At 59.3% G+C, this 22,814-nt stretch overlaps 1 protein-coding gene across 1 annotated transcript in view; it reads left to right on the forward strand.

Annotated features, from left to right (window-relative positions):
- Positions 1-22,814, forward strand: part of DNAH1 (dynein axonemal heavy chain 1) — a 72,674-nt gene that overhangs the window by 35,744 nt on the left and 14,116 nt on the right. Inside the window, exons 24-52 of the mRNA XM_081818862.1 lie at positions 333-512; positions 1,123-1,263; positions 1,865-2,028; positions 2,224-2,337; positions 2,787-2,975; positions 3,261-3,366; positions 4,056-4,169; positions 4,610-4,759; positions 6,323-6,409; positions 6,520-6,706; positions 9,053-9,144; positions 9,343-9,497; positions 10,628-10,805; positions 11,589-11,783; positions 11,871-11,990; positions 12,258-12,416; positions 12,575-12,682; positions 13,751-13,891; positions 14,035-14,195; positions 14,629-14,786; positions 15,136-15,309; positions 16,100-16,138; positions 17,290-17,468; positions 18,419-18,649; positions 19,539-19,735; positions 20,156-20,291; positions 21,187-21,395; positions 21,508-21,679; positions 22,398-22,589. Of these exons, the coding sequence (XP_081674988.1) occupies positions 333-512; positions 1,123-1,263; positions 1,865-2,028; positions 2,224-2,337; positions 2,787-2,975; positions 3,261-3,366; positions 4,056-4,169; positions 4,610-4,759; positions 6,323-6,409; positions 6,520-6,706; positions 9,053-9,144; positions 9,343-9,497; positions 10,628-10,805; positions 11,589-11,783; positions 11,871-11,990; positions 12,258-12,416; positions 12,575-12,682; positions 13,751-13,891; positions 14,035-14,195; positions 14,629-14,786; positions 15,136-15,309; positions 16,100-16,138; positions 17,290-17,468; positions 18,419-18,649; positions 19,539-19,735; positions 20,156-20,291; positions 21,187-21,395; positions 21,508-21,679; positions 22,398-22,589 (4,428 nt within the window). The remainder of the gene's footprint in view (positions 1-332; positions 513-1,122; positions 1,264-1,864; positions 2,029-2,223; positions 2,338-2,786; positions 2,976-3,260; positions 3,367-4,055; positions 4,170-4,609; positions 4,760-6,322; positions 6,410-6,519; positions 6,707-9,052; positions 9,145-9,342; positions 9,498-10,627; positions 10,806-11,588; positions 11,784-11,870; positions 11,991-12,257; positions 12,417-12,574; positions 12,683-13,750; positions 13,892-14,034; positions 14,196-14,628; positions 14,787-15,135; positions 15,310-16,099; positions 16,139-17,289; positions 17,469-18,418; positions 18,650-19,538; positions 19,736-20,155; positions 20,292-21,186; positions 21,396-21,507; positions 21,680-22,397; positions 22,590-22,814) is intronic.

Below are 22,814 nucleotides of genomic sequence, written 5' to 3' on the forward strand. Positions count from 1 at the left end.
GGAGTCCTGCCCCCCCAACCCCCGCCAGTGCACTGCGGTGCCGGCTGGGCCGAGACACGAGACACGAGAAACGCAGGAAGCGGAGGCTCCTGAATCACCTCATCCTTCTCTTCGTCTGCAAGGGAGGCCATACAGACCTGTGGGGGAGGGGGACAAGCAGGGCAGGCTTAGCTTCCTTCCCCAAGTGGGCTGGGCCGCAGCTGGGGACAAGGCAGACCCATGTGCAGTCGGGGCAAGCAGTCGCGGGGGCAGGGCCAGTCCTGGGGCTGGGGCGCATGGGGCCTCCGGGCACACATGGGGTAAGGCTGCTCTCACTCCTCCCCTGCCCACAGCTGCAATTCCAGGAGGATCTGGAGATCACACACATGTACTCGGCGGAGGGTGAAGAGGTGCAGCTGTCCTTCTCCATCTACCCGTCCAGCAACGTGGAGGACTGGCTGCGGGAGGTGGAGCGCAGCATGAAGGCCAGCGTGCGGGACATCATCGAGAGAGCCATCAAGGCCTACCCCACGGTGAGCCGTGCCTCCCATCCCAACACAGCTTCGGAGACCCCCTGCTCCTTCACACAGCCGCCTGCCTGCCTGCCTGCCTCGTCCTCGGGCTCTGCCTTGACCCTGCTGCTCTCAGTGAGCCAGCCACGGGATCTCTGGGGGCAGGTGGTCCTTGGGGCCGCTGGAGGAGGAATCTGAAAACGTTCCAAAAAGTGAGACGTGCCCCTGATAATGACCAGCTATTGTGGTTGTGTTTTAAGCACTCACTGTGCACCTGGCCCGGCGCAGGGCCTCCCCCCACAGCACCTCTCTCAGTCCATGGTCAGCAGCTCACCTGTGGGTTAGTTCAGAGACACTTTCTGCCCAAAGGCATGTGATTTGAAAGTGGCAGTGAACCCAGGACTGTGTTCCCCGATCCTAGGCTCCCATCCCTCTGCTTCAAGGTCTTCTCCGCTGAGGAAGTGAGGACTTGGCCCAAACCCCAGAGGCCCAGAGCGTAATGGCTTCTCTCCTTCTGAGGCGGAATTAACTACTTGGGCCCAGAAACACAGAGGAAGTTTAAGCAAAAAAGAGGATGCATGGTCAGGGCTAGCCGCCGCCTGGGTCAGCCCTACCTGTGTTATCTTTCTAGATGCCCAGGACCCAGTGGGTTCTAAAGTGGCCTGGCCAGGTGACCATCGCCGGGTGCCAGACCTACTGGACCATGGAGGTGGCAGAGGCTCTGGGGGCCAGTAACCTCAGTAACCAGCTGTTCCCCCAGCTGGCCCGGCAGGTCTGCTCCCCCCATCCACCCCACACCCTGGGAGAAACTGCTCCCTCCGGGGGGCTTCCCTATATTGATCCTGGAAGGGGCTTGGAGTTAGATCCAAGAGCAATAGGTCAGACACTTCTGAAATGAGTGTCTCACAACCTGCCACCCGTGGGAGGGTCTGGTGGTCTGAGGAGAGCTCTGAGGCCAGGCAGGTGCCCCTCTCCCAGTGGTCAGTGAGGGAGCCACACATCTGGGGCCCTCCTGCACTGTCTCATGGGCTCTCCTCGCTCTGTGCCTCGGCTCCTCACCACACGCCTTCCTCAAGCTCCTTGCCAGGCTCCACCACCTGGCCCCTGAAGGCTCACAAGTCTCCGCATGCTACAGGGAGGCAGACGCCATGCATGTGCCTCTGTTTTTATTTGCTTTCCTGCCAGACTTCTCAAGTGACCCATGCCCCGCCCACCCTCCCCCTGCCTCATTCTGAGCCCCTTCCCATCCTAGACCACCAGGAGCCCCCAGGATAGAGAGGTTGTTCCTGGAAGCCCACCGTCTGTGCACAGGAGGGGAAGCCTACCTAGCTCAACCATGCCAATATGTGACAGTGTCCCCCCTGCTCCCACAGCTCAGTGACCTGGTGGCCCTGGTGCGAGGGAAGCTGTCCCACATGCAACGGGCCGTGTTGTCAGCTCTAATTGTCATTGAGGTCCATGCCAAGGATGTGGTGAGCAAGCTGATCCGGGAGAACATAGTCAGCGTGAACGACTTTGAGTGGATCTCGCAGCTGAGGTGAGGATGCAGGGGCCCCTGGCCCGGTCACATCCATGGCCGGGGCAGGGTGGAGAGTCAGTCTCCAGTAGGCCCTGGGACAAGCTGGGCGCGGGGTACCTTGATGCCCTCCTTCCCCGCCTCTCCTCGGCCACATGCCCTACCCAGTGGCCCATGGTCCCCATGGTCCGGGAACCTATCTCCCTGCAATGCCAGGTACTATTGGACAAATAACAACCTGTACATCCGGGCTGTGAATGCCGAGTTCATCTACGGCTATGAGTACCTGGGCAACAGCGGGAGGCTTGTGATCACGCCCCTGACCGACAGGTGAGCATCTCCCTCCCCATGTACCCTCCTGCCCTGGCGCCCTCCCTCCAGCTCTGGCTGGCCCGAGAGTCTGGGGACCGTGAGGCGCAGGGAGTCCATGCTGGGCCAGTCCATTAAAACAATGCAGGGTTAGGAGCACGGGCTTCAGTTCAAGACCAATTCTGTCCCTCTGCTGGGCGACCTTGGACAGCTGACTCGACCCTCTGTGCCCCAGTTTCCTCTGCAGCCTCCTCAGGGTGGTTATGAGAATTTCATGAGCCGAGGTGTAAAGCTTTTAGCACACGCATGGCACTCAGGAAGCATCTAAAGGGTATGAACTTTACTAGTTTCATCAGTCAAAGCTGCCTTTCAGGGTACCAGAGGAATTGACTTGGGAGAAAGAACAGGCATAAGTCTCCGGGAGTCCTGAGGAAGGAGTGGCCCATGCCTACCTCCTCTCACTCCTGCAGGTGCTACCTGACTCTGACCGGGGCCCTGCACCTCAAGTTTGGGGGCGCCCCAGCTGGCCCGGCTGGCACAGGGAAAACTGAGACCACCAAAGACCTGGGCAAGGCCTTGGCCATCCAGACTGTGGTGTTCAACTGCTCTGACCAGCTCGACTTCATGGCCATGGGCAAGTTCTTCAAGGGCCTGGCCAGGTGAGGAAGTGCATGAGGGTGATACGGGGCAGGGCAGGAAGGCTGACCTCTCCCAGGGACGATGCCTGAGAGGAGCCTCACAGGATGGTGGGGGGACAGGATGGAATAATAGTTAATCAAAGGCTCAGCCCCTGGTGGGCGCTGGGGTGGCGTGGTGGGTGGTGGGAGTATGGCTGAGCTGGCCCAGATGGCCGCTGGAGGCTTCCTCCCAGCAGAGTCACAGGGCCCTTGGAGGCGTCGGGTGGGCCCTGAACTCCCATCCCCCGTTGTCTTTCCCTCGCTTAGCGCTGGGGCCTGGGCCTGCTTCGATGAGTTCAACCGCATCGATGTTGAGGTGCTGTCAGTGGTAGCGCAGCAGATCACCACCGTCCAGAAGGCTCAGCAACAGCGGGTGAGCGTCGGGGTGCCCCTCCAGGTTACCAGCACATCCTGGCAGCTGTCCCAGCACGCCCACGCTGCCGCGGGCTCCCCGTACTGGCGGCGCCAAAAGCCGGGTACTCGGGCCTGCCCTGAGCCCATACTCTCTCGTCCTGCAGGGGACCAGGCAGTCCCACTCCCCCATGTGGAAGTGTCCCTGAGGGGCTTTTGTAGCCCGTCAGGGAGCCCCACGTCCCTGCGCCACTCTGGGGGCAACTTCCAGGCCAAGCTGCTGTGGATGAAGGGATCCCTCCTACATCCTGACCCTTACGGGAAGCTCCAGCCATTTGTCCTTTCTGTAGCCTCATTCAGAGGGGCCAGAGGTCTCCTCCCAGCGACAAGAGCTGGGAGGCTGGCAGGAGCCCAACCCCACGCCAGTAGGGCTCTGGGTCCTAGTCAGAGCTGAGCTTGCCCACGCCCAGGAGAACCAGTGTCAGGAACTGGGGGGAGGGTGTCGGTAGCAGGAGATGCGTGAAGACCTCGGGGAGCCGGGACCTCGGAGGCCACCAGTGCCCACCAGGACCTGAGGTCTTAGGCCAGATCCTGAGAGAGGAGCCAACCCTCTCTCCTGGGCTGAGCAGCTCTAGCCAGGACAGGGCTTCCACAGGGACAAGGCGGCCCATCCAGAGAGGAGGCGGGTGAGCCAACCCCTTCCCCCTGCAGGTAGACCGCTTCATGTTTGAAGGCGTTGAGATCCCACTTGTGCCATCCTGTGCGGTGTTTATCACCATGAACCCAGGATACGCTGGCCGGACCGAGCTGCCCGATAACCTGAAGGTGAGTTCAGGCACAGAGTGGCCCAAGGGGCTTCCCAGGGTACTGGAAAGCCCGGGGGCTGTGGCCTCAGAGGTGCTTAAGTGCTTATACAAGGATTCCCTGGGGCAACCCTCCTGCCTGGGGGTGCTGAGACCTACCCCCAGCCATGGAGAGGAGGCCCCAGGCTTGTCCTCAGGCTTGGGAGAAGTCGGGCGAGGGGTTCAGGTCCACACGAAGGACAGGTTTCTAACGGCAGAGCCGTCCAGCCACAGGGGAGGGTAAGCAGCCTCAGCCACGGCAGGTGAGGTGCAGAGGGGAATCCAAGCATCGGTGGGGCAGGAGGGCAGTGAGCCTGCCTTCCGAGGCCTGAGGACCACTGAGGACAGTGAGGTCCAGAGATTCGGCGGGGCTCTGGGAGGGGAGGCCTGCCTTTCCTTTCACACGGGCGCCACATGCCCCAGGCGCTCTTCCGGCCTGTGGCCATGATGGTTCCGGATTACGCCATGATCGCAGAGATCTCCCTCTACTCCTTTGGCTTCAATGAGGCCAGTGTGCTGGCCAAGAAGATCACAACCACCTTCAAGCTGTCTTCCGAGCAGCTCAGCTCGCAGGTGAGGCCCTGCCCCCCCCAGGTTCCGGGTGTGAGAGCCACCGTCTGCCCTCCGTGAGCCCTGTGAGATAGGAATTATATCCCCACTCCTCAGCTGAGGGCTAGTTGGGTCAAGCATTAGGAGACCAAGAGCCACACAACCCAGGGCTGAAGAGCGAGCACACTGGGTCTTGTGGGACCAGAGCAGGACAGCAGCCCCCCGCCCCGTGGGCCTTCCACTCAGCGTGCTGAGCCCAGCTTCCGGGGGCAGCCGCCATTGGTACAGACCCCAGCACTGCTGGCTAAGCTTCCCTGTTTGGCTCCCTTCTCAGGCAGGCTTCCCCTCTGCAGTGGCAGAGATGAGCCTAGCTCTAGGCTTACACGCTAAGTTCTAGAAAAAGTCCCTGGTGTCATCCTAATGGGCCCTCTCTGCATGACCTGCTCCTGCATGAACACCAATCATTGTGGCCAGGGGGAAACTATGCTGCCTTTGGCCGTGTCCCATCCCCACCCCCACCCCCCCCACCCCCCCGCCAAGCCCATGGGCTGGAGGAGTTGTGGTCTGTTACTGGGAAAAACAGCAGCTGCCCACCACAGCGCAGCCTGGATGCCTGCACCTCCACACACCTTTCTTACCATCCACTTTCAAAAACGCTACCCTCCCATTAGACCGACTGTACCCACATGGTTCTGGAAATGCAGAACCTTTTTTTTTTTTTAAAAGATTTTATTTATTTATTTGAGACAGAGAGAATGAGAGAGAGAGAGCACATGAGAGGGGGGAGGGTCAGAGGCAGAAGCAGGCTCCCTGCCGAGCAGGGAGCCCGATGCGGGACTCGATCCAGGGACTCCAGGATCATGACCTGAGCCGAAGGCAGTCGCTTAACCAACTGAGCCACCCAGGCGCCCTGGAAATGCAGAACCTTAAGCGGCAAGTCTAGCCCAGTCACTTCATCCTGCTCCAAGTCCAAGACTTCTGGGAAGTGTGCTGGTTTGTGGGTCAGGTCCAGATGTAGCTCTCATGGTCTGGCCCCATGGGGGAAAATGAAAAAAATTTAACCATTTCCAATACACCTACTATATAATGGAGAGAAACAGAACAAGCAGCAAAGAAGGGAAAAGCCACAGTGGTATGGCCGAAAGGGTGGGTCTGGAGAGACGTTGAGACAATGTTAGAAGGAAGCTCAAAGGCCCTCCGGGCCAACCCTGCCTTCGCTCAGATGGGAACCCCTTCTTTCATGTTTTGAACAAACCTGAGTATGTCCCTGCCCCTGATACAGTGCTGAGACCGCAGGACTCTGCCAGGGTCGGACCCGCACAGAGTCCTCACCCTCAGGGGCCAAGAGTCAAGCAGGGGATGCGGACTAGGTAGGCCTGGGAAGGGAGAGGACCATTGAGATGGTAAGGAGAAGGTGCCAGAGGCATACAGTCGAGGGCACCTGGCTCAGGCTGGAGCCTGCAGGGGGTGTGACCTTGCAGCTTCCAGCTGGGTGAGGGCCAGGTACCAGGCGGGGAGGCAGAGCGTTCCAGGCAGTGGCCCCCTAAGGCACAGGGCCCACCTGCCCCTCCTGTGCTGTGGTGACAGGATCATTATGACTTCGGGATGAGAGCTGTGAAGACCGTGATCTCGGCTGCCGGGAACCTCAAGCGAGAAAACCCCAGTATGGATGAGGTGAGCTCCATCTAGAGGAGCCCGGGGAGCGGGACTACAGGAGGGCGCCAGAGGGGCTGAAGGCATGTCTGACCCGGGTCCCCTGAAGGCTCCACCGGCCTCTGCTGCAGGAACTGATATGCCTCCGGGCCATCCGAGATGTGAATGTGCCCAAGTTCCTGCAGGAGGACCTCAAGCTCTTCTCTGGGATCGTATCGGATCTGTTCCCCACCATCAAGGAGGAGGAGACTGACTACGGCATCCTGGACAAGGCCATTCGCAAGGCCTGTGAGAACAGCAACCTTAAGGATGTAGACGGTGAGCCGCCGGCCCCTGCCCTCGCAGTCCTGGAGTGGCTGCCCCGGGATCCAGCGCAGGGGCGCAGAGTCGGGGCAGTGCTGCCTCAGGGTCACTCACACCTGGCCAAGCGTGTGGCAGGCTGGGGCTCTCGCCAGGCAGTCCCCAGGGTAGGGCAGGTGACAGATGTGTAGAAGAAAGCCCTCTCTCCCACTCATGCCTCTGTCCCCAGACGTGGGCGTTTTCCCACACCAACCGATTCTCCGACACCAGTTTTCCACAGGCTGTCCCGCAATTCGGCTCAGTTCTGACACTAAGCAGAGTCACAAGTCACAAGTAGTCACAAGTAGTGGGTCCCCAGGTTACCCACAACTTTTCGGCAGCTTGGCTACAAACCAGAGGTTCCCACGACCCCCTCTTTAGGTTTGATCGTTGGCTAGAACAGCTCGCAGAACTCAGAGAAACACGTTTACTACTTATTATATAATAAAGGATATGAGAAAGGATACAGATGAACAGCCAGATGAAGAGATACATAGGCTGAGGTCTACCCCCTTGGAGTTTGGGGTGAACCACCCTCCCAGCACATGGATGTGTTCACCCACCAGGAAGCTCTCTAAACCCCATGCTCTGGGGCTTTTTATGGAGCCTTCATCATGCAGGCATGATAGATTATTATTATCAATTATTATCCACTTCCAGCCCCTCTCCCCTCTCTGGAGAATGGGGGAGTGAGCCCAAAAGTTCTAAGCGTCTAACCATGGTTTGGTCTTCCTGGTGACCAGCCTGCTCCCAGTAGCCCAAACCAAGAGGTGCCTCATTAGAACAAAAGACATTCCTAGCACTCAGGAAATAACAAAGGTCTTGGGAGCTCTGTGTCAAGAACCAGGGTCAAAGACTAAGTATCAGAAAAGAAGATTCTCCTAGCATCCTACTTACAATGGTTTGAGGAGCTCTGTATCAGGTACAGGGGGCAGAGACTAATGTATCTTTTGCTGAATATTTTACAGTAGGGAAGCAGATCCTGTCACCTCCCTGAGACCCCCTGCTTAGCCCCCTCCCCTTGTGGGCCCCTCTTGGGCCTTGCTCCTCCCCAGTAGAGGCTCTCCTCTACCCCATCCTTACCTGCCTGGGGCAGCAACGGGGTTTGATGCCATCACTGGGGGAAATGGTGAGCTATGGCCTGCCCACGCCTCCTGCCCCACCACACCCCAGCCCATACTGTCCTCTTTTGGAGCAAAGCATATTGCTCTCATCTAGGACTTGCTCACAGTCTCCGTGGAACACAGCCCTGGTGTTGTTGGGCTAAGGAACGTTTGAGCCTTTCTTGAATCAGCTTGTTACAAAGGCCACCGCACCGATGGAAGAACTCTGGGGGATGCCACCCTCAGGCTCCCTCTGACCCCAACCCTCTTTCCTGATAGAAGGCGGGGGTCTCAACGCAGCCACTGCATAGCCCATGCAGCTCCAGATGTGGTCCCCCCATCCCTAGGCCAGGGGACCTTTCCTCTCCTCCTAGAGCCTCCCTGCCAATCCTTTGTGGAGTGCGGGGACGCTCCTCCCGGAAATCACACCTGGCCATGAGGCCACCCTGGCTACACGGGGCCCTCCTCTGGGGCCTGGTGTGCTCCTCGATGCGAGGTCTGCCCCCCACGCCCTCCACTGTCCTTCATTCCACAGGGAGCTCTGATGCCACTTCCTGCCCGCCAGGTCCCAGTGGGCTTGTCGGATGAAGCCTCAAAATCTCCCTCGTGGCCTTGGGTCAGCTTAGCTATCACTGAATAATTGGACCTTGTCCCATTAGCAGGGCCTCCCAGACAGGCAGGGCCACAGCTCCCCCCGCCAGCTCCCCAAGCCGCTCTTGAGCCAAAGTGAGACGCTCATTCCCTACCTGTGTGGGTCTGGCCCTCTGCCTACAGCGGGCAGCTGTCCCTGGTCAGTCGCAGCTCTTGACTGACGCTCCGATTTTGTCCCTGGGATTTTGCCATGTACTGGCCACCATTTCCTCAGGGTAGTGCTTTCAGCAGGCCGGGGGGAGGCTTTGGGGCTGGAGTTGCTTCTGGGGCCTGTGACAGCTGACACTGAGCAGGTCCGTGCCAGTTGGACACCCGACCGACGCATGGTAGGGAATAATAGTCACGGGGGCAATCATGGCTGCCGTTCGCGCGGTGTGCCTACTCTGTGCCCGTTCCTGCGCTGAGGGCTTCACCTGCCCCCACCTATGAGGTAGGTATATCGCCAGCTGCATTTCCTAGATGAGGAAACCGAGGCTCAGGGTGACCCACCTGAGGTGGCCCAGCAAGCTAGTGGCAGAGCAGGACCCAAGCCCATGCTCTGCCCCCGAGCTCCACTGCCATGTCCCTCCAGGCTTCCTGACCAAGTGCATCCAGCTCTACGAGACCACGGTGGTGCGGCACGGCCTCATGCTCGTCGGGCCCACCGGTTCTGGCAAGAGCAACGTAAGTGGACCCAAGCCAGGCAATTCACTACCCAGACAGGGGCCCGAGGGGTGGGTGGGGCCTCGGCAGGGGTCTTGGGCCCCATTTGTACCTCTGTAGCCTCTAGAGTACCCTGCCTGCCCCCTGTGGCCTGCAGCCCACTCCAGCCCTGTGCTCTGGAGAGCCAGGAGGCTCACTCTTGGGTGGCTGAACCCCCAGTGTTACAGAGTCCTGGCAGCCGCCATGACCTTGCTGAAAGGACAGCCGTCTATCAGTGGCGGCGTGTATGAGGCCGTCAACTACTATGTGCTGAACCCCAAGTCCATCACGATGGGCCAGCTGTATGGAGAATTTGACCTGCTCACCCATGAGTGGTGAGTGGTCCCGGCCCCTCTCCAGGGACCAGCTTGCGCCCAGACCTCTGGGGGCTGTGGGCCATGGGCCTCCCTCCCCTAGCCCAGTGGGAGGTCAGCAGCTCAGGCTCTGGAGCCCAAATGCCTGGGACTCTACTCACCACCACACTTCCTTGCTGAGTGACCTTCCTCCCCGCCGGGCCTTGGTGCCGTCATCTGCAAAGTGGGAATAATAATGGCGCCATGATTATGGTAAGGAGAAAACGAGCTTGATATAAGGAAGATGTCTGGACAGCGTGGCACATACCAAGTTCTTAGTAAATGTTGCCTGCTGTCATGACCACAGAGGGCTGGTGGTCCCTCTCAGGGCCTCCACCCCCAGGAGGACATGTGCGTATCAGGGAAAGTGCGCTCGCTGAGCTGGAGAAGGGCAACTAGGTGGAGACCCTCCAAACATCAGCATGTGGGAGGATTTTCTCTGGGGCCATTCTGTTTCTCTGGGGAAGTGTCCAGTTTCTGCGGGGGGTTTCTGCTTGGCTCCAGTGTTCTGGGGTGTGGACACTGGAGAGGGGCAGTCACCCATCTTTCCAAATGTGACTCTGGCCTGCTTCCCCGTTTCTAGTGAAGGGTCTCATCCACGCCTACTCCAGGCTCTTGCATGCGTGGGTGGGGGGCCTGGGGATCAGACCAGAAAAATGTCCCCCTACCCACCACTTTCCCAGGCACTTGGTACCTCTGAAGCCTGAGCCTTCCTGGGTTCTGTGGCAGGACCTGGATGCATCTCATGACCCATCCCTTGCTTTCTCTGCTAGGTCATTTGCCCCTTCTCCTTCTCCTCCCGTCTCCCAGAACTGTGTGGACCCCCATTTCTGCTGTTGCCTCCTCCCCCATTTCCTTTCTTTTCCCCAGTATGTCACCTTTTATCTTCCTTTAATATAACTTTAGTGGAGATTTGGCAGAGAAGGAACATAAACACACATTTTTATAACACCATGTTACACCAAAAAGTCCCATTTTGCCCATTATTGTTTTTAAATGAATGAAGATATTAAAGAGAAAAACCCCAGCAGAGCAGGGCCAGACCAGCAGCCAGGTTTCCCTGGGAGCCAGCTGTGTGCTGCCCTGTCTCCCCCTCCCCCTGATGGCTGCAGGACAGACGGGATTTTCCCCTCCCTCATCCGGGTGGGGGCCATCGCCTCCGACACCAACAAGAAGTGGTACATGTTCGACGGGCCGGTGGACGCTGTCTGGATAGAGAACATGAACACGGTGCTGGACGACAACAAGAAGCTGTGCCTCAGTTCTGGGGAGATCATCAAGCTCACAGAGGTCCGTCTACCTGTCTGCCTTCCCAGCTCTCCTCTGCAGCTGAGTGGCCCCGGGGACCACAGTATGCTGGCCAGCCTCATCCCTCTCCTTCTCGGGGCCACGGCTGCATCCCAGGCCATCCCCAAGCTCCCACCTTGGCCATGTTGGGGGTAGCTGCCCAGGGCTGCCCTTCTGTAGACCACATTCTGGGATGCGCTGGGCCCAGGTCGGGGACGACCACCCACTGCTCTCCGGCTGACTCTGCCTCGTGCCTCCCAGGCCCACTTGCAGCCATGTGGGCCCAGTCTGGGTCAGACATCTTAGCAACGTGCCAGGAGTCTGGGAGACTGGCAGTACACACCTGGCCCCAGGGCCACCTGCCTGGTGTGTGAGGTGCAGTTCTCAGACAAGGAGGGCTGTCACCCGGTATTAGAGCCGTTCGTGGCAGCTACACTGAGCTGATCTCGAGCCCTTCTGAGAACACCTGGAACTTCTGCAGCATAGCATACAGCTCTCATCAGATAGCTCCAGGGATCCCCAAAATGCCCTGGTCCTAGGCTGGCCAGAGAGCAGTCGGGAATCTCCTGACTTTTGTTCTCCTCATGGCCCCAAGGAGAGCTATGTTAGCTGAAGACCAAGGGGTTCCTGAGGCCCCTCCAGCCCACCACTGCTTCTGGTCCACAGCCTGTCCCACAGCCTGCCCACAGTTGCAGGATGGGCAACCCCTCCCTGTGGCTCTGCAGTCCTTTTCCCGGCCCTAGGAACTGGCGGCCGGCCCACTCACATGGCTCCTCTTGGTGCCAGGCGATGACCATGATGTTCGAGGTGCAGGACCTGGCAGTGGCCTCCCCAGCCACAGTGTCCCGCTGTGGCATGGTGTACCTGGAGCCCAGCATCCTGGGACTCATGCCCTTTGTCGAGTGCTGGTTAAGGAGGCTCCCTGACTTATTCAAGCCCTACGAGGAGCAGTTCAAGGCCCTCTTTGTCCGCTTCCTGGAGGTAAGCGAGGCCACCGTGCCCGGCCCAGGTGGGGCAGCAGCGCTCTATGGCTACCAGCCACAAGAGCCAGGTGCTCATCGCCTGTAGGGATCCATCACTTTCGTCCGGCACTCGGTAAGGGAGGTGATCACCTCAACCAACAGCAACCTGACCCTGAGTCTCCTCAAGCTGCTAGACTGCTTCTTCAAGCCCTTTCTGCCGAAAGAGGTACAGCTCTGAGCAAGTGGGGCTGGGTGCCTGCTCCTTCCTGTCCCTGCTCTCTGTGCCTGGGCACCTGAGGGCCCTGAACCTCAAGCCCAGCTTCCTGGAAGAGAGATTCAGATTGGCTCACATGGGTCATGGGGTCACCCCATCCTGTCTGCTGCAGAGACACCAGCCCATGCAGCAGAACCCAAGGATGCCCCCTTCCCCCGCTTCCTCGGGCTACTCACCACTGTTCTTGCCTGGGCCTGATGTGGTCCCCACTGTCCCCAGGGCCTCAGGAAGATACCTGCTGAAAAGCTGAGTCGCATCCCGGAGTTGATTGAGCCCTGGTTCATCTTCTCCCTGATCTGGAGTGTGGGCGCCACAGGGGACAGTACCAGCCGCATCAGCTTCAGCCACTGGCTCAGGATCAAGATGAAGATAGAGAATGTGAGAGGTGGCAGCCCCCAGGCTGGGCTCCCAAGTCCCAGATGTGTGTGCTGAATGCTGGGTGCTCTGGGGCCATGCACTCAGCCCAGGCCCCCAGGGATAAGCAGCCACACAAAGTCCTGGGCCTCACAGCCTGGTTTTCCTCTGGTCCCTCGCAGCTGACCATGCACTTTCCGGAGGAGGGGCTGGTGTTCGATTACAGGCTGGAGGACGCAGGCATCAGCAGCACCAATGACGATGAGGACGAAGATGAAGAGGGCAAGCAGGTGAATGCAGGCCTGTGCTAAGGCAACAGGACAGGAAGGGCCCACTGGGTGGTGGCTGTCCTCGATGAATAATGACTACTGAGAGGAGCCCATGCTGATGGCCACAGGTCTCAGGTGGGGGGTCTTTGCATTACCTCATGGATCCTCACAGACCCACAGTGTGGTTATTACTGTGCCCAGTTTTCAGACAAGGAAATTGAGGCTCAGAAGAGCCACGCCCAGCTAGTGGGTGGCAGAGCCGGACTTGAACATGGGACTGGGAGATGTTGGCTTTCCTCCCTTCCCAACCATATGCATTGCCTCCTCCATGTTGATGCTGAGCCCAGGGATGGCTGCCTCAGTTCTACTTAAAAGTCCCATTTTCCTAGGGGCAGAGTGCCCTTAGGGCGGGGCAGCAAGCCCTCCTGGCCTGCCATGGTGTCCCATCCCTCCTATCAGCCAGCGAGGGCTCCGGGAGCCTGCTGTGCTTCCAGGATCAGGACCCCAGCCCAGGACGAGGAGGAGGCAGAGAGGCATCTGCAGAGAGGGCCACTATGCATGGTCCTGCTGGGGTCTCAGAGGGCACCTTTGAGTCTAACGTCCCCAGTGTGACCTGTGGTTTGACCGTAGCGAGCCCCCTCATGAAAGGAGGTCTGCAAGCTGGGTCAAGGCTGTGGGTGAAAGAATTCATACAGGTAGGGATGGTTGGGGAAGACCAGGCTCGGGGATCTCTCCATATCCCAGCGATGCCAACCCTTACGGTTCTGGCCCCCACACCCTTGGATAGCCTGAAACCAAGTAGCAAAGGCCTTTGACTTCTGGGCTGTCCAACTGCCAGAACACCTCCCTGATGCTGGGACCTAGCAGTCCCTAGGAAGCCCCCCACTCCCAGTGGTTTGTTCTGGGATTCCCCACCCTGAGCAGAGAGGAGGGCACAGGGCTTCCTGTTTCAGTCCCAAGCAGCCCCTCACCTGGGCTCTCTTGCCATGGCCTAGCAGTGCGTCTCCTTGTCCTCCTGGTGCACTTGGCCAGAGCGGGGTGCGGTGGGGTGGGGTTCTGGGCCCAGCCCAGAGCTGCCTGTGCTTCCAGGTGGCCTGGGTGAAGTGGATGGACTCCTCGACTCCATTCACCATGATGCCAGATACCAACTACTGTAACATCATCGTGCCTACTATGGACACAGTGCAGATGTCCTACCTGCTGGACATGCTACTCATCAACCACAAGCCCGTGAGTGCCCCTGCCGTGCCCTGCCTCACCCACACCAAGACCCAAGTCAGGGGGTGGCTGACCTCCCACACTGACAGGGGGGCAGCCCCTGCTGTGTGCCAGACCTGGTGAGAATCTTGAACACGTGATCCCCGTTCTCCCAGGTGCTGTGCATTGGGCCGACAGGCACGGGGAAGACCCTCACCATCTCCGACAAGCTCCTCAAGAACCTGCCGCTAGAGTACATCAGCCACTTCCTCACCTTCTCAGCCCGAACGTCAGCCAACCAAACCCAGGACCTCATCGACAGCAAGCTGGACAAGAGGCAGGCACCTCCTTCCTTTCTGTACCCCAGTGTCCTCCCAGCTTGGCTCAACCAGCTGTTTACCCAGCTCCTCACCAAATTGTGCTCTTGGGTTTGCCAATAACTTCCTAGAGGGCCCTGGGTGCTCTTGCAGACTGTTCTGGAGCCCTCATCCATCAGGAATTCCTAAGCCCCGCCATGGGTGCTTGCCCTGGGCTGGGTACTTGGGTGGAGCTCGATATACATCTGCCTGGGAGGCAGGACTCAACTTGAAGGGAGCCCAGACTCGGGGCAGCCAACGTGATGTCCCAGGATGTTCAGACTGGGACGAGGGGCTGCTCAAGAGGTTTCACAATTCAGAAGAAGCTGAAGACAGTTGCCATCCTGCCACCCCTGGATTCCCAGAGGACCTGGTGCCAATGGGTGCTGGGCTCACGCAGCCCCTCCCCCACAGGCGAAAGGGTGTGTTTGGGCCGCCCCTGGGGCGCAACTTCATCTTCTTCATCGATGACCTGAATATGCCAGCCTTGGAGACATATGGCGCCCAGCCACCCATCGAGCTGTTGCGCCAGTGGATGGACCATGGCGGCTGGTATGACCGCAAGGTCATTGGTGCGTGCCGGCCAGCGGGGTGCGGGCTGGGTGTGCTGGGCAGGGCAGGTCGCCCCATCCATGAGGCAGGGTAGGCACAAGGCCTATTGCCCACAGTACTTTTAGAGGGTCCAAAGAAATGTTTTGATTTCTTTTAAAATCACCAGGAAAATGAACTTTTAAGGGTCAAAGAACATTTTTATCATATAATATTAATATATTTGTCTTTATTCCAATACTGTTATAAATTAGCATTTTCAATATTTTTTATAGAGGAGGAGGCCCTTGAAGGCCAAGTGCCTAGGGCCCACAAAAAGTCATAATTCAGCCCTGGGTAGGGCCCCCTCCTGACTTCCTGCCTCCACTCCAGGAGCCTTCAAGCACCTGGTGGACATCAACTTTGTCTGTGCCATGGGTCCCCCGGGTGGAGGCAGGAATGCCATCACCCCACGGCTGACACGCCACTTCAACTACCTGTCCTTTGCCGAGATGGACGAGGTCAGCAAGAAGCGCATCTTCTCCACCATCCTGGGCAGTTGGATGGGTAAGCACCGGGTGGAAGTCGGGAAGTCGGGGAGGACCTGGGCAAAGGTAGAAGCCCAGGCCAGGTAAGCCACTCCTAGGACAGCTGGGCAGCTGCTGGAAAGGGTGGGGTGATGGAGGCACTGACCTCAGCCCTGGCTTCACCCTTTACTCAGCTGTGTTACCTTTGGCAAATTCATCAACCTCCCTGAGCCTCAGTTTCTCCATCTGTATAATGGGCAATGAGGTTAAATAAGACCCAAGTCATGGAGGTTAAATAAGACATTGCATGTAGCATCTAGCATGAAGCCTGGCACGTGGTGATTGCTGAATATATGATTTATACATATGTACAATTAGGCATTCACCTGCATAAGTACACACGTGTATGTTAGTATTTGCCCAGAAAAGCTGGTGGAAGGATGTTACTTTTATAAATCAGGAAAAACCACCAAGATAGAATAGACAGAGTGGTCCTGATCTTCCGCTGCATCAGGATGCAGTTTTCCCCCACCAGCCCACCTCCTGTCTAACATACACTCTGACCTTTGAACTCCCCTTGGCACTGCACCAGGCGGTGGGTGATGGGAGTCAGGCCTTCCCTCCTCTGGCCTGGCCTGCCCTGTCGCCAGTGGTGATAGGCCAGAACTTGCCTACAGGCCCAGCTAGGGGTGGGGGCCACATTGCTCTGAGAAGGGGGGTGGGTGCTAGGTGGCTGCTCTGGGAGCTGTCCAGCTTGGCCCAGCTGGCCAAGGTGGGCAGCAAGGGACCCACCTAACTCTGAGCCCCATGTTTCTCCCTCAACCCACTAGATGGACTCCTCGGAGAGAGAAGTTACCGGGAGCCCGTGCGTAAGTGCTGGCCTGGACAGGGCCTGGATGGGGTGGGGCGCTGGTGCCTGGGTGAGCCCTGGGCTCCAGTTGGGTGTGGCCACGGCTGGGTCCCCGTGGCCACAGAGAACCATCCTTGGGCTCATGTGGGGACCTTGAGCTACTGCTAGAGCAAATGCCTTCATAGGCTCATTCAACCATTCACATAGCAGTCAGTCCTTCACTGCCTGGGCTAGGTCCGACCCACAGTAAAAGCGAGGTAAATGTGAGTTGAATGAATGAATAAAGGAATCCAACAAACTCCCACCCTGTGTAAAGAAGCAGAGGCTCCCAAGAGGCCGGCCCTATCCAAGGAGCAGGCATCTCTGGTGTGGCAGCCTCATGCAGGGCGGATCTGGCGGTCATTGATTTCCCCCATCTTAACAACAAAACACAAAACAGCGCCTCGGGACCCCTTCCCACCCTCCCTGGCTGTCTCTCCATTCCTCTGCTCACACTGACAGCACAGCTCAAGAGCATTTTCTCTTCAGGCTGGCATCACCCTCCTCCCCCTTTCCCTTGTGCCTCAATACTCCCCAGAGAGTGTCCTTGTCACCACTGGAGTCTTGTGGCCCGACCAACGGTCCGCTCTTGCAGTCCTCGTGTTCCCGGGCTGTCACTGTCACTGGAGGGTGGCCCCTCCTTTCAGCTCAGGTCAACCCCCTATCCCCATTCCCTCACCCCACCCACCATCCCGTCCAGCTCTCTAGCCATGCCCACCCGAGGGACCCATTCACACGTTCACTGGGATCACACTCCTCCTCGCTCAACTGCAGGCAAGAGCCCAAGTCCCAACACTGGGACCGCCTTGTCACCTCTCTGCTCTCACCCCCTCCTCACTGGTCCTTGGCACCCCAGGCCTCAACACACTGGCTCCAGTTCCGGGCCTGCTCCCACCTCCCTTGTCCAGCTCTCTGCTCCAGCGTCCCTCCTCACCAGGCCTCGCCTAGCACTATGTCACATGTCCCCAACCCTGGCTCCCCGACCGCTGCTGTCCTGCGGCAGGCCTCTGCATGGCACTCCACTGTCCACGCTGCTGCAGATCCCTGCAGAATGGCGGCTGGTAGCATCCAAAGAGGCCATAGAGGGAGCCCCCGCCGGTGTGACTCAGGCCCACCCTCCTGTTCCCACAGCTGGGGCCCCCACCATCACCCACTTCACGGACCCCCTCGTGGAAGCCACCATCATGGTGTACTCCACCATCACCTCCCAGCTGCTGCCCACCCCGGCCAAGTCCCACTACACCTTCAACCTCAGGGACCTCTCCAAGGTCTTCCAGGGCATGCTCATGGCCAACCCGGCTAAGGTCGAGGTGAGGATCCAGCAGGCTCCCTTCCCCATGTCCAGCAGAGGAGAGCCCACAGTGCCCTCACAGTCCTCCCCAGCCCCTCGATTTTAGGGCTTGCTACCACTCCAAAACTGCCCAGCCTTGATCTGGCCAGGCCCTGAGTGGGGCCGGGGGCAGGCTGTGCTCCAGCCCCCTGCTTTCCTACAGCTGAGCCCTGTCTTGCGGCTCAGATCCATGCCTACGATGGCAGCAGTGATGGGGATCACACAGAAGGATCCAGGGCAAGGCAAAGGAGAGAGAGAGAGGGTTCCTGATGGAGGCCCTGTGTAGGAGAAGCCTGGGGAGGAAGAGTGAGGGGGATGCACGTGAGGAACCAGAAGCCCAGGTGGACGGAGCAGGACTGTAGCAGGGAGTGGGCTGTCAGGGTGCTGATGGGGCTGGGCAGCTGTGGGAGCCACAGGGTCCTGAAGGTGGTGGGAGCCCTGGGGGGTGGGGGTGGGGACTGATTTGCCCTTGGAATGGGGGCTGGGTGGGTCGGTGTGTGCAGAGCCTGGGGCCGGGGAGACTTGGTGAACGGGACAGACGCCAGCCCTGGCCTTGCCAAGCTATAGCCGAAGAGGTAGCGAGAAGGGCCTGGGGGCTTCCTGAGGGCCACCCGCTCACCCAGGGGGAGGCGGGAAAGCCGGGATAGAGGTGGCAGCAGACACAGAGATGGGAGCCGAATCAGAGGGGCTTGCTGGGTGGCTAGAGGCGGGGCGTCGGGAAGGTGTAAGGAGAACCAGGCATTCCTCCCAGGCTTAGGGTTTGAGCAGCCGTGGGGCCCTAAGAGGGGAGAAGCTGATGCCCAGCTAAAGCGGCCGGGTCCCAGCAGGTACCTGGGCAGCGTGGAGCCGGGGCCGGAGAGGCGCGGGCAGGGTGGCGTGGGACGGGGTCTCCGGGGCCAGGGGGCAGGCGCTGACGGGGGGCGGCTGCAGGACGAGGTGCAGCTGCTGCGGCTATGGTACCACGAGAGCTGCCGCGTGTTCCGCGACCGCCTGGTGAGCGACGAGGACCGAGGCTGGTTCGACAGGCTCCTGGAGAGCCGCATGGAGCAGTGGGGGGTGACCTTCGTCGAGGTCTGTCCCTTCCAGCCCATTCTCTACGGGGACTTCATGTCGCCAGGCTCTGACGTCAAGTCCTATGAGCTCATCACCAACGAGAACAAGGTGAGGGGCCCCGTCGCTCTGCCCCCCAGGCCCCGGGCCCCCTGCAGCCCTGCGAACAGACCAGCGCGCTATGACCGGAGGGTCAGGACTCTGACTTGGAAGGCCAGCCCTTGCCTCTGTAGGTCCCGTTTCCTCGCCTGTCTGAAGGGTGCAGCAGGCCCTGCTTGGCCCGCCTCTGGGGACAAGTCTGTGCTTCATCTGGGACAGGCTCTGTAAACATGGACGTGCTGGCCTGTTGGAAGGCTATCATCTCACCCACAGAGGGGTGGCAGGGCCCCTGGGGGCACAGGTCTGAGTCAGGACCCCAGGGAGGCATGCAAGAGACCTCGTCAGAGGCCTCGGAGCTGCATGGCTGGAGTGGGCCTCCCGATGCTTTCCCAGTACGTATATCCCGTCCTCGGTCCCAGGAGCTCTCACGAGGGCCCCGGCTCAGTGTACCTGGTGAGGCCCAGAGGAAACAGGCAGGGCTCTGACCCCACCCCCCAGGCCTCTAGTATCCCACAGGTCTGGCCTCGTTTAGGTCTGGCTTCTGAACAGGTCTGGCTTCCCGTTCCCCAACACTCAGGTGCCACTGCCACAGGCAGGGGCAGGGTCCAGGGTGGGCTGGACTCAACGCCATCCCAGTGTGGCATCCTAGAAAGTGGTCAGTCCTTCATGCCCAGGTTACTGTCAGTTGGGGTGGATGTTTGGAGGGATGGCTGGGACCGCGGGCGGGGGCGCCGGCAGTTGGGTGGGTCAGGTGCCTGGGGCCATACCCTTCTGAAGCCAGGCCCAACACCCCTCCCTACAGAGGAGCAGGGCTGGCCGTGGGAGGGGGTGTGTTCTGTTGAGGGTCCTAGTGCACAGGGATAGAGAGAGGACCCAGATCTCCCCATCTCCCTGGCCCCAGATGATGCAGGTGATTGAGGAGTACATGGAGGACTACAACCAGATCAACACAGCCAAGCTGAAGCTGGTCCTCTTCATGGATGCCGTGAGCCACATCTGCCGGATTAGCCGCACCCTGCGCCAGGCACTAGGAAACGCGCTCCTGCTGGGCGTAGGGGGCAGCGGCCGCAGCTCCCTCACGCGGCTGGCCTCACACATGTGAGGGCCCCGGGCGTGCACAGCTAGGGGAGCTGGGGCCACCCCGGGCTAGGTCCCCCGGCCATGGGCTTCTGAACGCACTGGGCAGGGGACCCAGGCTCCAAGGAGAGGCAGCAGCAGTGCCCTGTGGCGCTGTGGGGAGGGAGGCGTGGCTGCAGACCAGGAGGAATTCCTAGACGAGGTGGCCACGGCCTCCTCTCAGGATCAGAGCTGGAGGATGGAAGCAAAGGGCTTTCCGGGCCATGCGAATAGCTTAGGCAGAGGTCTGGTGGTAAGAGAGCAGGTTCAGGGCCTGGAGCATCTGCAGATCTGCCCAGGAGGGGAGCCGGACTCCAGATGGCGGGGGTGGGGTGTGGGCACCCATCACTTGGCACTTGGCCTCAAGCTCTGGCACACCTCCACCCAAACTCCTGTCTCCAGGGCCGAGTACGAGTGCTTCCAGATCGAGCTATCCAAGAACTACAGCATGACTGAGTGGCGTGAAGATGTCAAGAAGATCTTGCTCAAGGCGGGCCTGCATAGCCTGCCCATCACCTTCTTGTTCTCCGACACTCAGGTGCCACTGCCACAGGCAGGGGGCAGGGGCCAGGGTGGGCTGGACTCAACGCCATCCCAGTGTGGCATCCTAGAAAGTGGTCAGTCCTTCATGCCCAGGTTACTGTCAGCTGGGGTGGATGTTTGGAGGGATGGCTGGGCCCCGGGGCGGGGGGCCCACAGTTGGGTGGGCCAGGTGCCTGGGGCCAAACCCAGCCTGTCAGAGCTAGGGAGGCACAGGTCACTACTGTACCCCAAGGGTAAAGAAGGCCCCTGGCACCATGGCTGACCACGAGTGGTACCACACTCACTGGCCAAGGGCTCCCCACCTCAGGACTCGTGCCCGAAGCACTGTGCCCATGATGCCCCTTTTGGGGGCTGCTCCCTCTAGAGCTCCCTAGGGGGGGAAGCCTGTCCCTAGGTCTCTAAGGGGAAGGGAGGTGGTGGCTCTGGGGTCTCAAAACAAATAGAGCAGCACTTAAACCTGGCTGGTGGTTGAAATTGGGCCAAGCCCTGGAATGTGTCCCACTCTGGGCAGGGTCCCCTCTGTTCCCAGCCCTGCCTCTACCCCCAGGGTCCCCTCATGTAGTCTGGCAAGGACCTATTTCTGCCTGTGGCCTGGTTTCCTCCTGTGAGGAAACTGAGGCATGGGGAGGCCTGGAAAGTGAGAGTAAGGTGCCACATCTCCCACCCAGGACCCAGGGCCCTTCCACAGCCCAGTGGTGATGATCAGAGTCTCTGCTGTAGGGCAGGCCTGGCTATAAGCCCTAGACTGTGAGGTGCGAGGTCACCTATATGCCCCTGAGCTTCTCGGAGCCTGGTTTGATCTGTAAAATGGGGCTGCTATGAAGATCCAGGGAGACAACACCCAGGGGCCATCATTAAAGCTTAGCTTTTGTACTCTCATCTCTCCCCAGATCAAGAATGAGTCTTTCCTGGAGGACATCAACAATGTCCTGAACTCGGGCGACATTCCCAACCTCTATAGCTCAGATGAGCAGGACCAGATTGTCAACACCATGCGGCCCTACATCCAGGAGCAGGGCCTGCAGCCCACCAAGGCCAACCTCATGGCCGCCTACACTGGGCGTGTGCGCAGCAATATCCACGTGGTGCTGTGTATGAGGTACGGGCAGCCATTGTGGCCATGCAGGGACGGCCCCCGGGCCTGCCATGAGGAGGGTCCTGGGCTCCTGGGGGTGGAAGTCAGTGACTCATTTGGCCTCCTGGTCCCCTAGCCCCATCGGAGAGGTCTTCCGAGCCCGTTTGAGGCAGTTCCCCTCCCTTGTCAACTGCTGTACCATTGACTGGTTTAACGAATGGCCGGCAGAGGCCCTGGAGTCTGTGGCTACCATGTTCCTGAATGAGATCCCAGACCTGGAAGCCAACTCTGAAGTAATTCGAGGACTGGTAGGTGTCTTGGTGAGGAGGAAACTGTCAGGGGGAACTGTTCAGGTTTGGGCTTACAGTCACTGGGGCCTGGGTGAGAGTCCCAGGCCCAACACCGATGGGCATTGGGGCAGACAACTTGACCTGTTCTAAGCCTGTTTCCTCATCTGTGTCATGGGAGTGCCACAAGGTTGTCATGGTGATATACGATTGAAGACCACAGATGGCCGGGGGGTGGGGGGTGGGGGCTAGATTTGCCTGGTACAACCTGAGAGAGAGTGATGGTCACCTGGGGGCCAAGAACTAGAGTGAGCCTGTTTCCCTCTCCAGCTCTGCTGAGGCCTTGGGCCCTCTGTTCCCCCAGGTCCAGCCTCCAAGGGGAGAGGGGTTCCCCCCTTAGGACTCTCAGAGAGAGGCAGGTCTTGGGAGCTGTGATGGGAGCAGAGGGCCAAGATCTGGGAGACACCCGGGTCCACGTTCAGAGGCAGCTCTGCCCTTAACAGATGTGTGAACTTAAACGAGCCCCTTGACTTCTCTGGGTTGTAAGTTTTTCTTCTGCAGAATAGGTGATCTTGACCTGGAGGTTATGAGGATCATGGGAGACAGTGTGGGAGGCATTGAGGTTCCTACATGTGGCCCCCTCCTTGGGACCAGGCTGCAATGGCTTCAAGGGCACCCCTGAGCCCTGTCTTTGCTGGGGGCTCTACAAGGCTGGCATCAGTGGTCTCCCATCCCACAGATCCAGGTTTGCGTATATATCCACCAGTCGGTGGCCAAGAAGTGTGTCGAGTACCTAGCCGAGCTGGCCCGTCACAACTACGTGACCCCCAAGAGCTACCTAGAGCTACTTAATATTTTCTCCATCCTAATTGGCCAGAAGAAACAGGAGCTGAAAACCGCCAAGAACCGCATGAAGAGTGGTCTTGACAAGGTGGGCCAGGGTGGGGCTTTGTGGACAATGGCTAGCAGCCCATGGTTCTGCGTACTCTGGCTTAGCCCTGACCTGGGGAGGCCCAGCCCACCCTCTCAGTCAGCAGCCTGCCGTGTTTAAATGGGTAGCTTCCTCCCTTACCAAATGAACAAGGGCAAGACCAAAGCAGGGCACCCCACAGATTTTCAGGGGACTGCTCCCTTCCTCCAGGGTTCACTGGGCAAC

The sequence above is a fragment of the Leptonychotes weddellii genome, chromosome 1 (genome assembly GCF_054177405.1).
Source record: "Leptonychotes weddellii isolate Sample4059 chromosome 1, ASM5417740v2, whole genome shotgun sequence".
NCBI classification, from domain to species: Eukaryota; Metazoa; Chordata; class Mammalia; order Carnivora; family Phocidae; genus Leptonychotes; species Leptonychotes weddellii.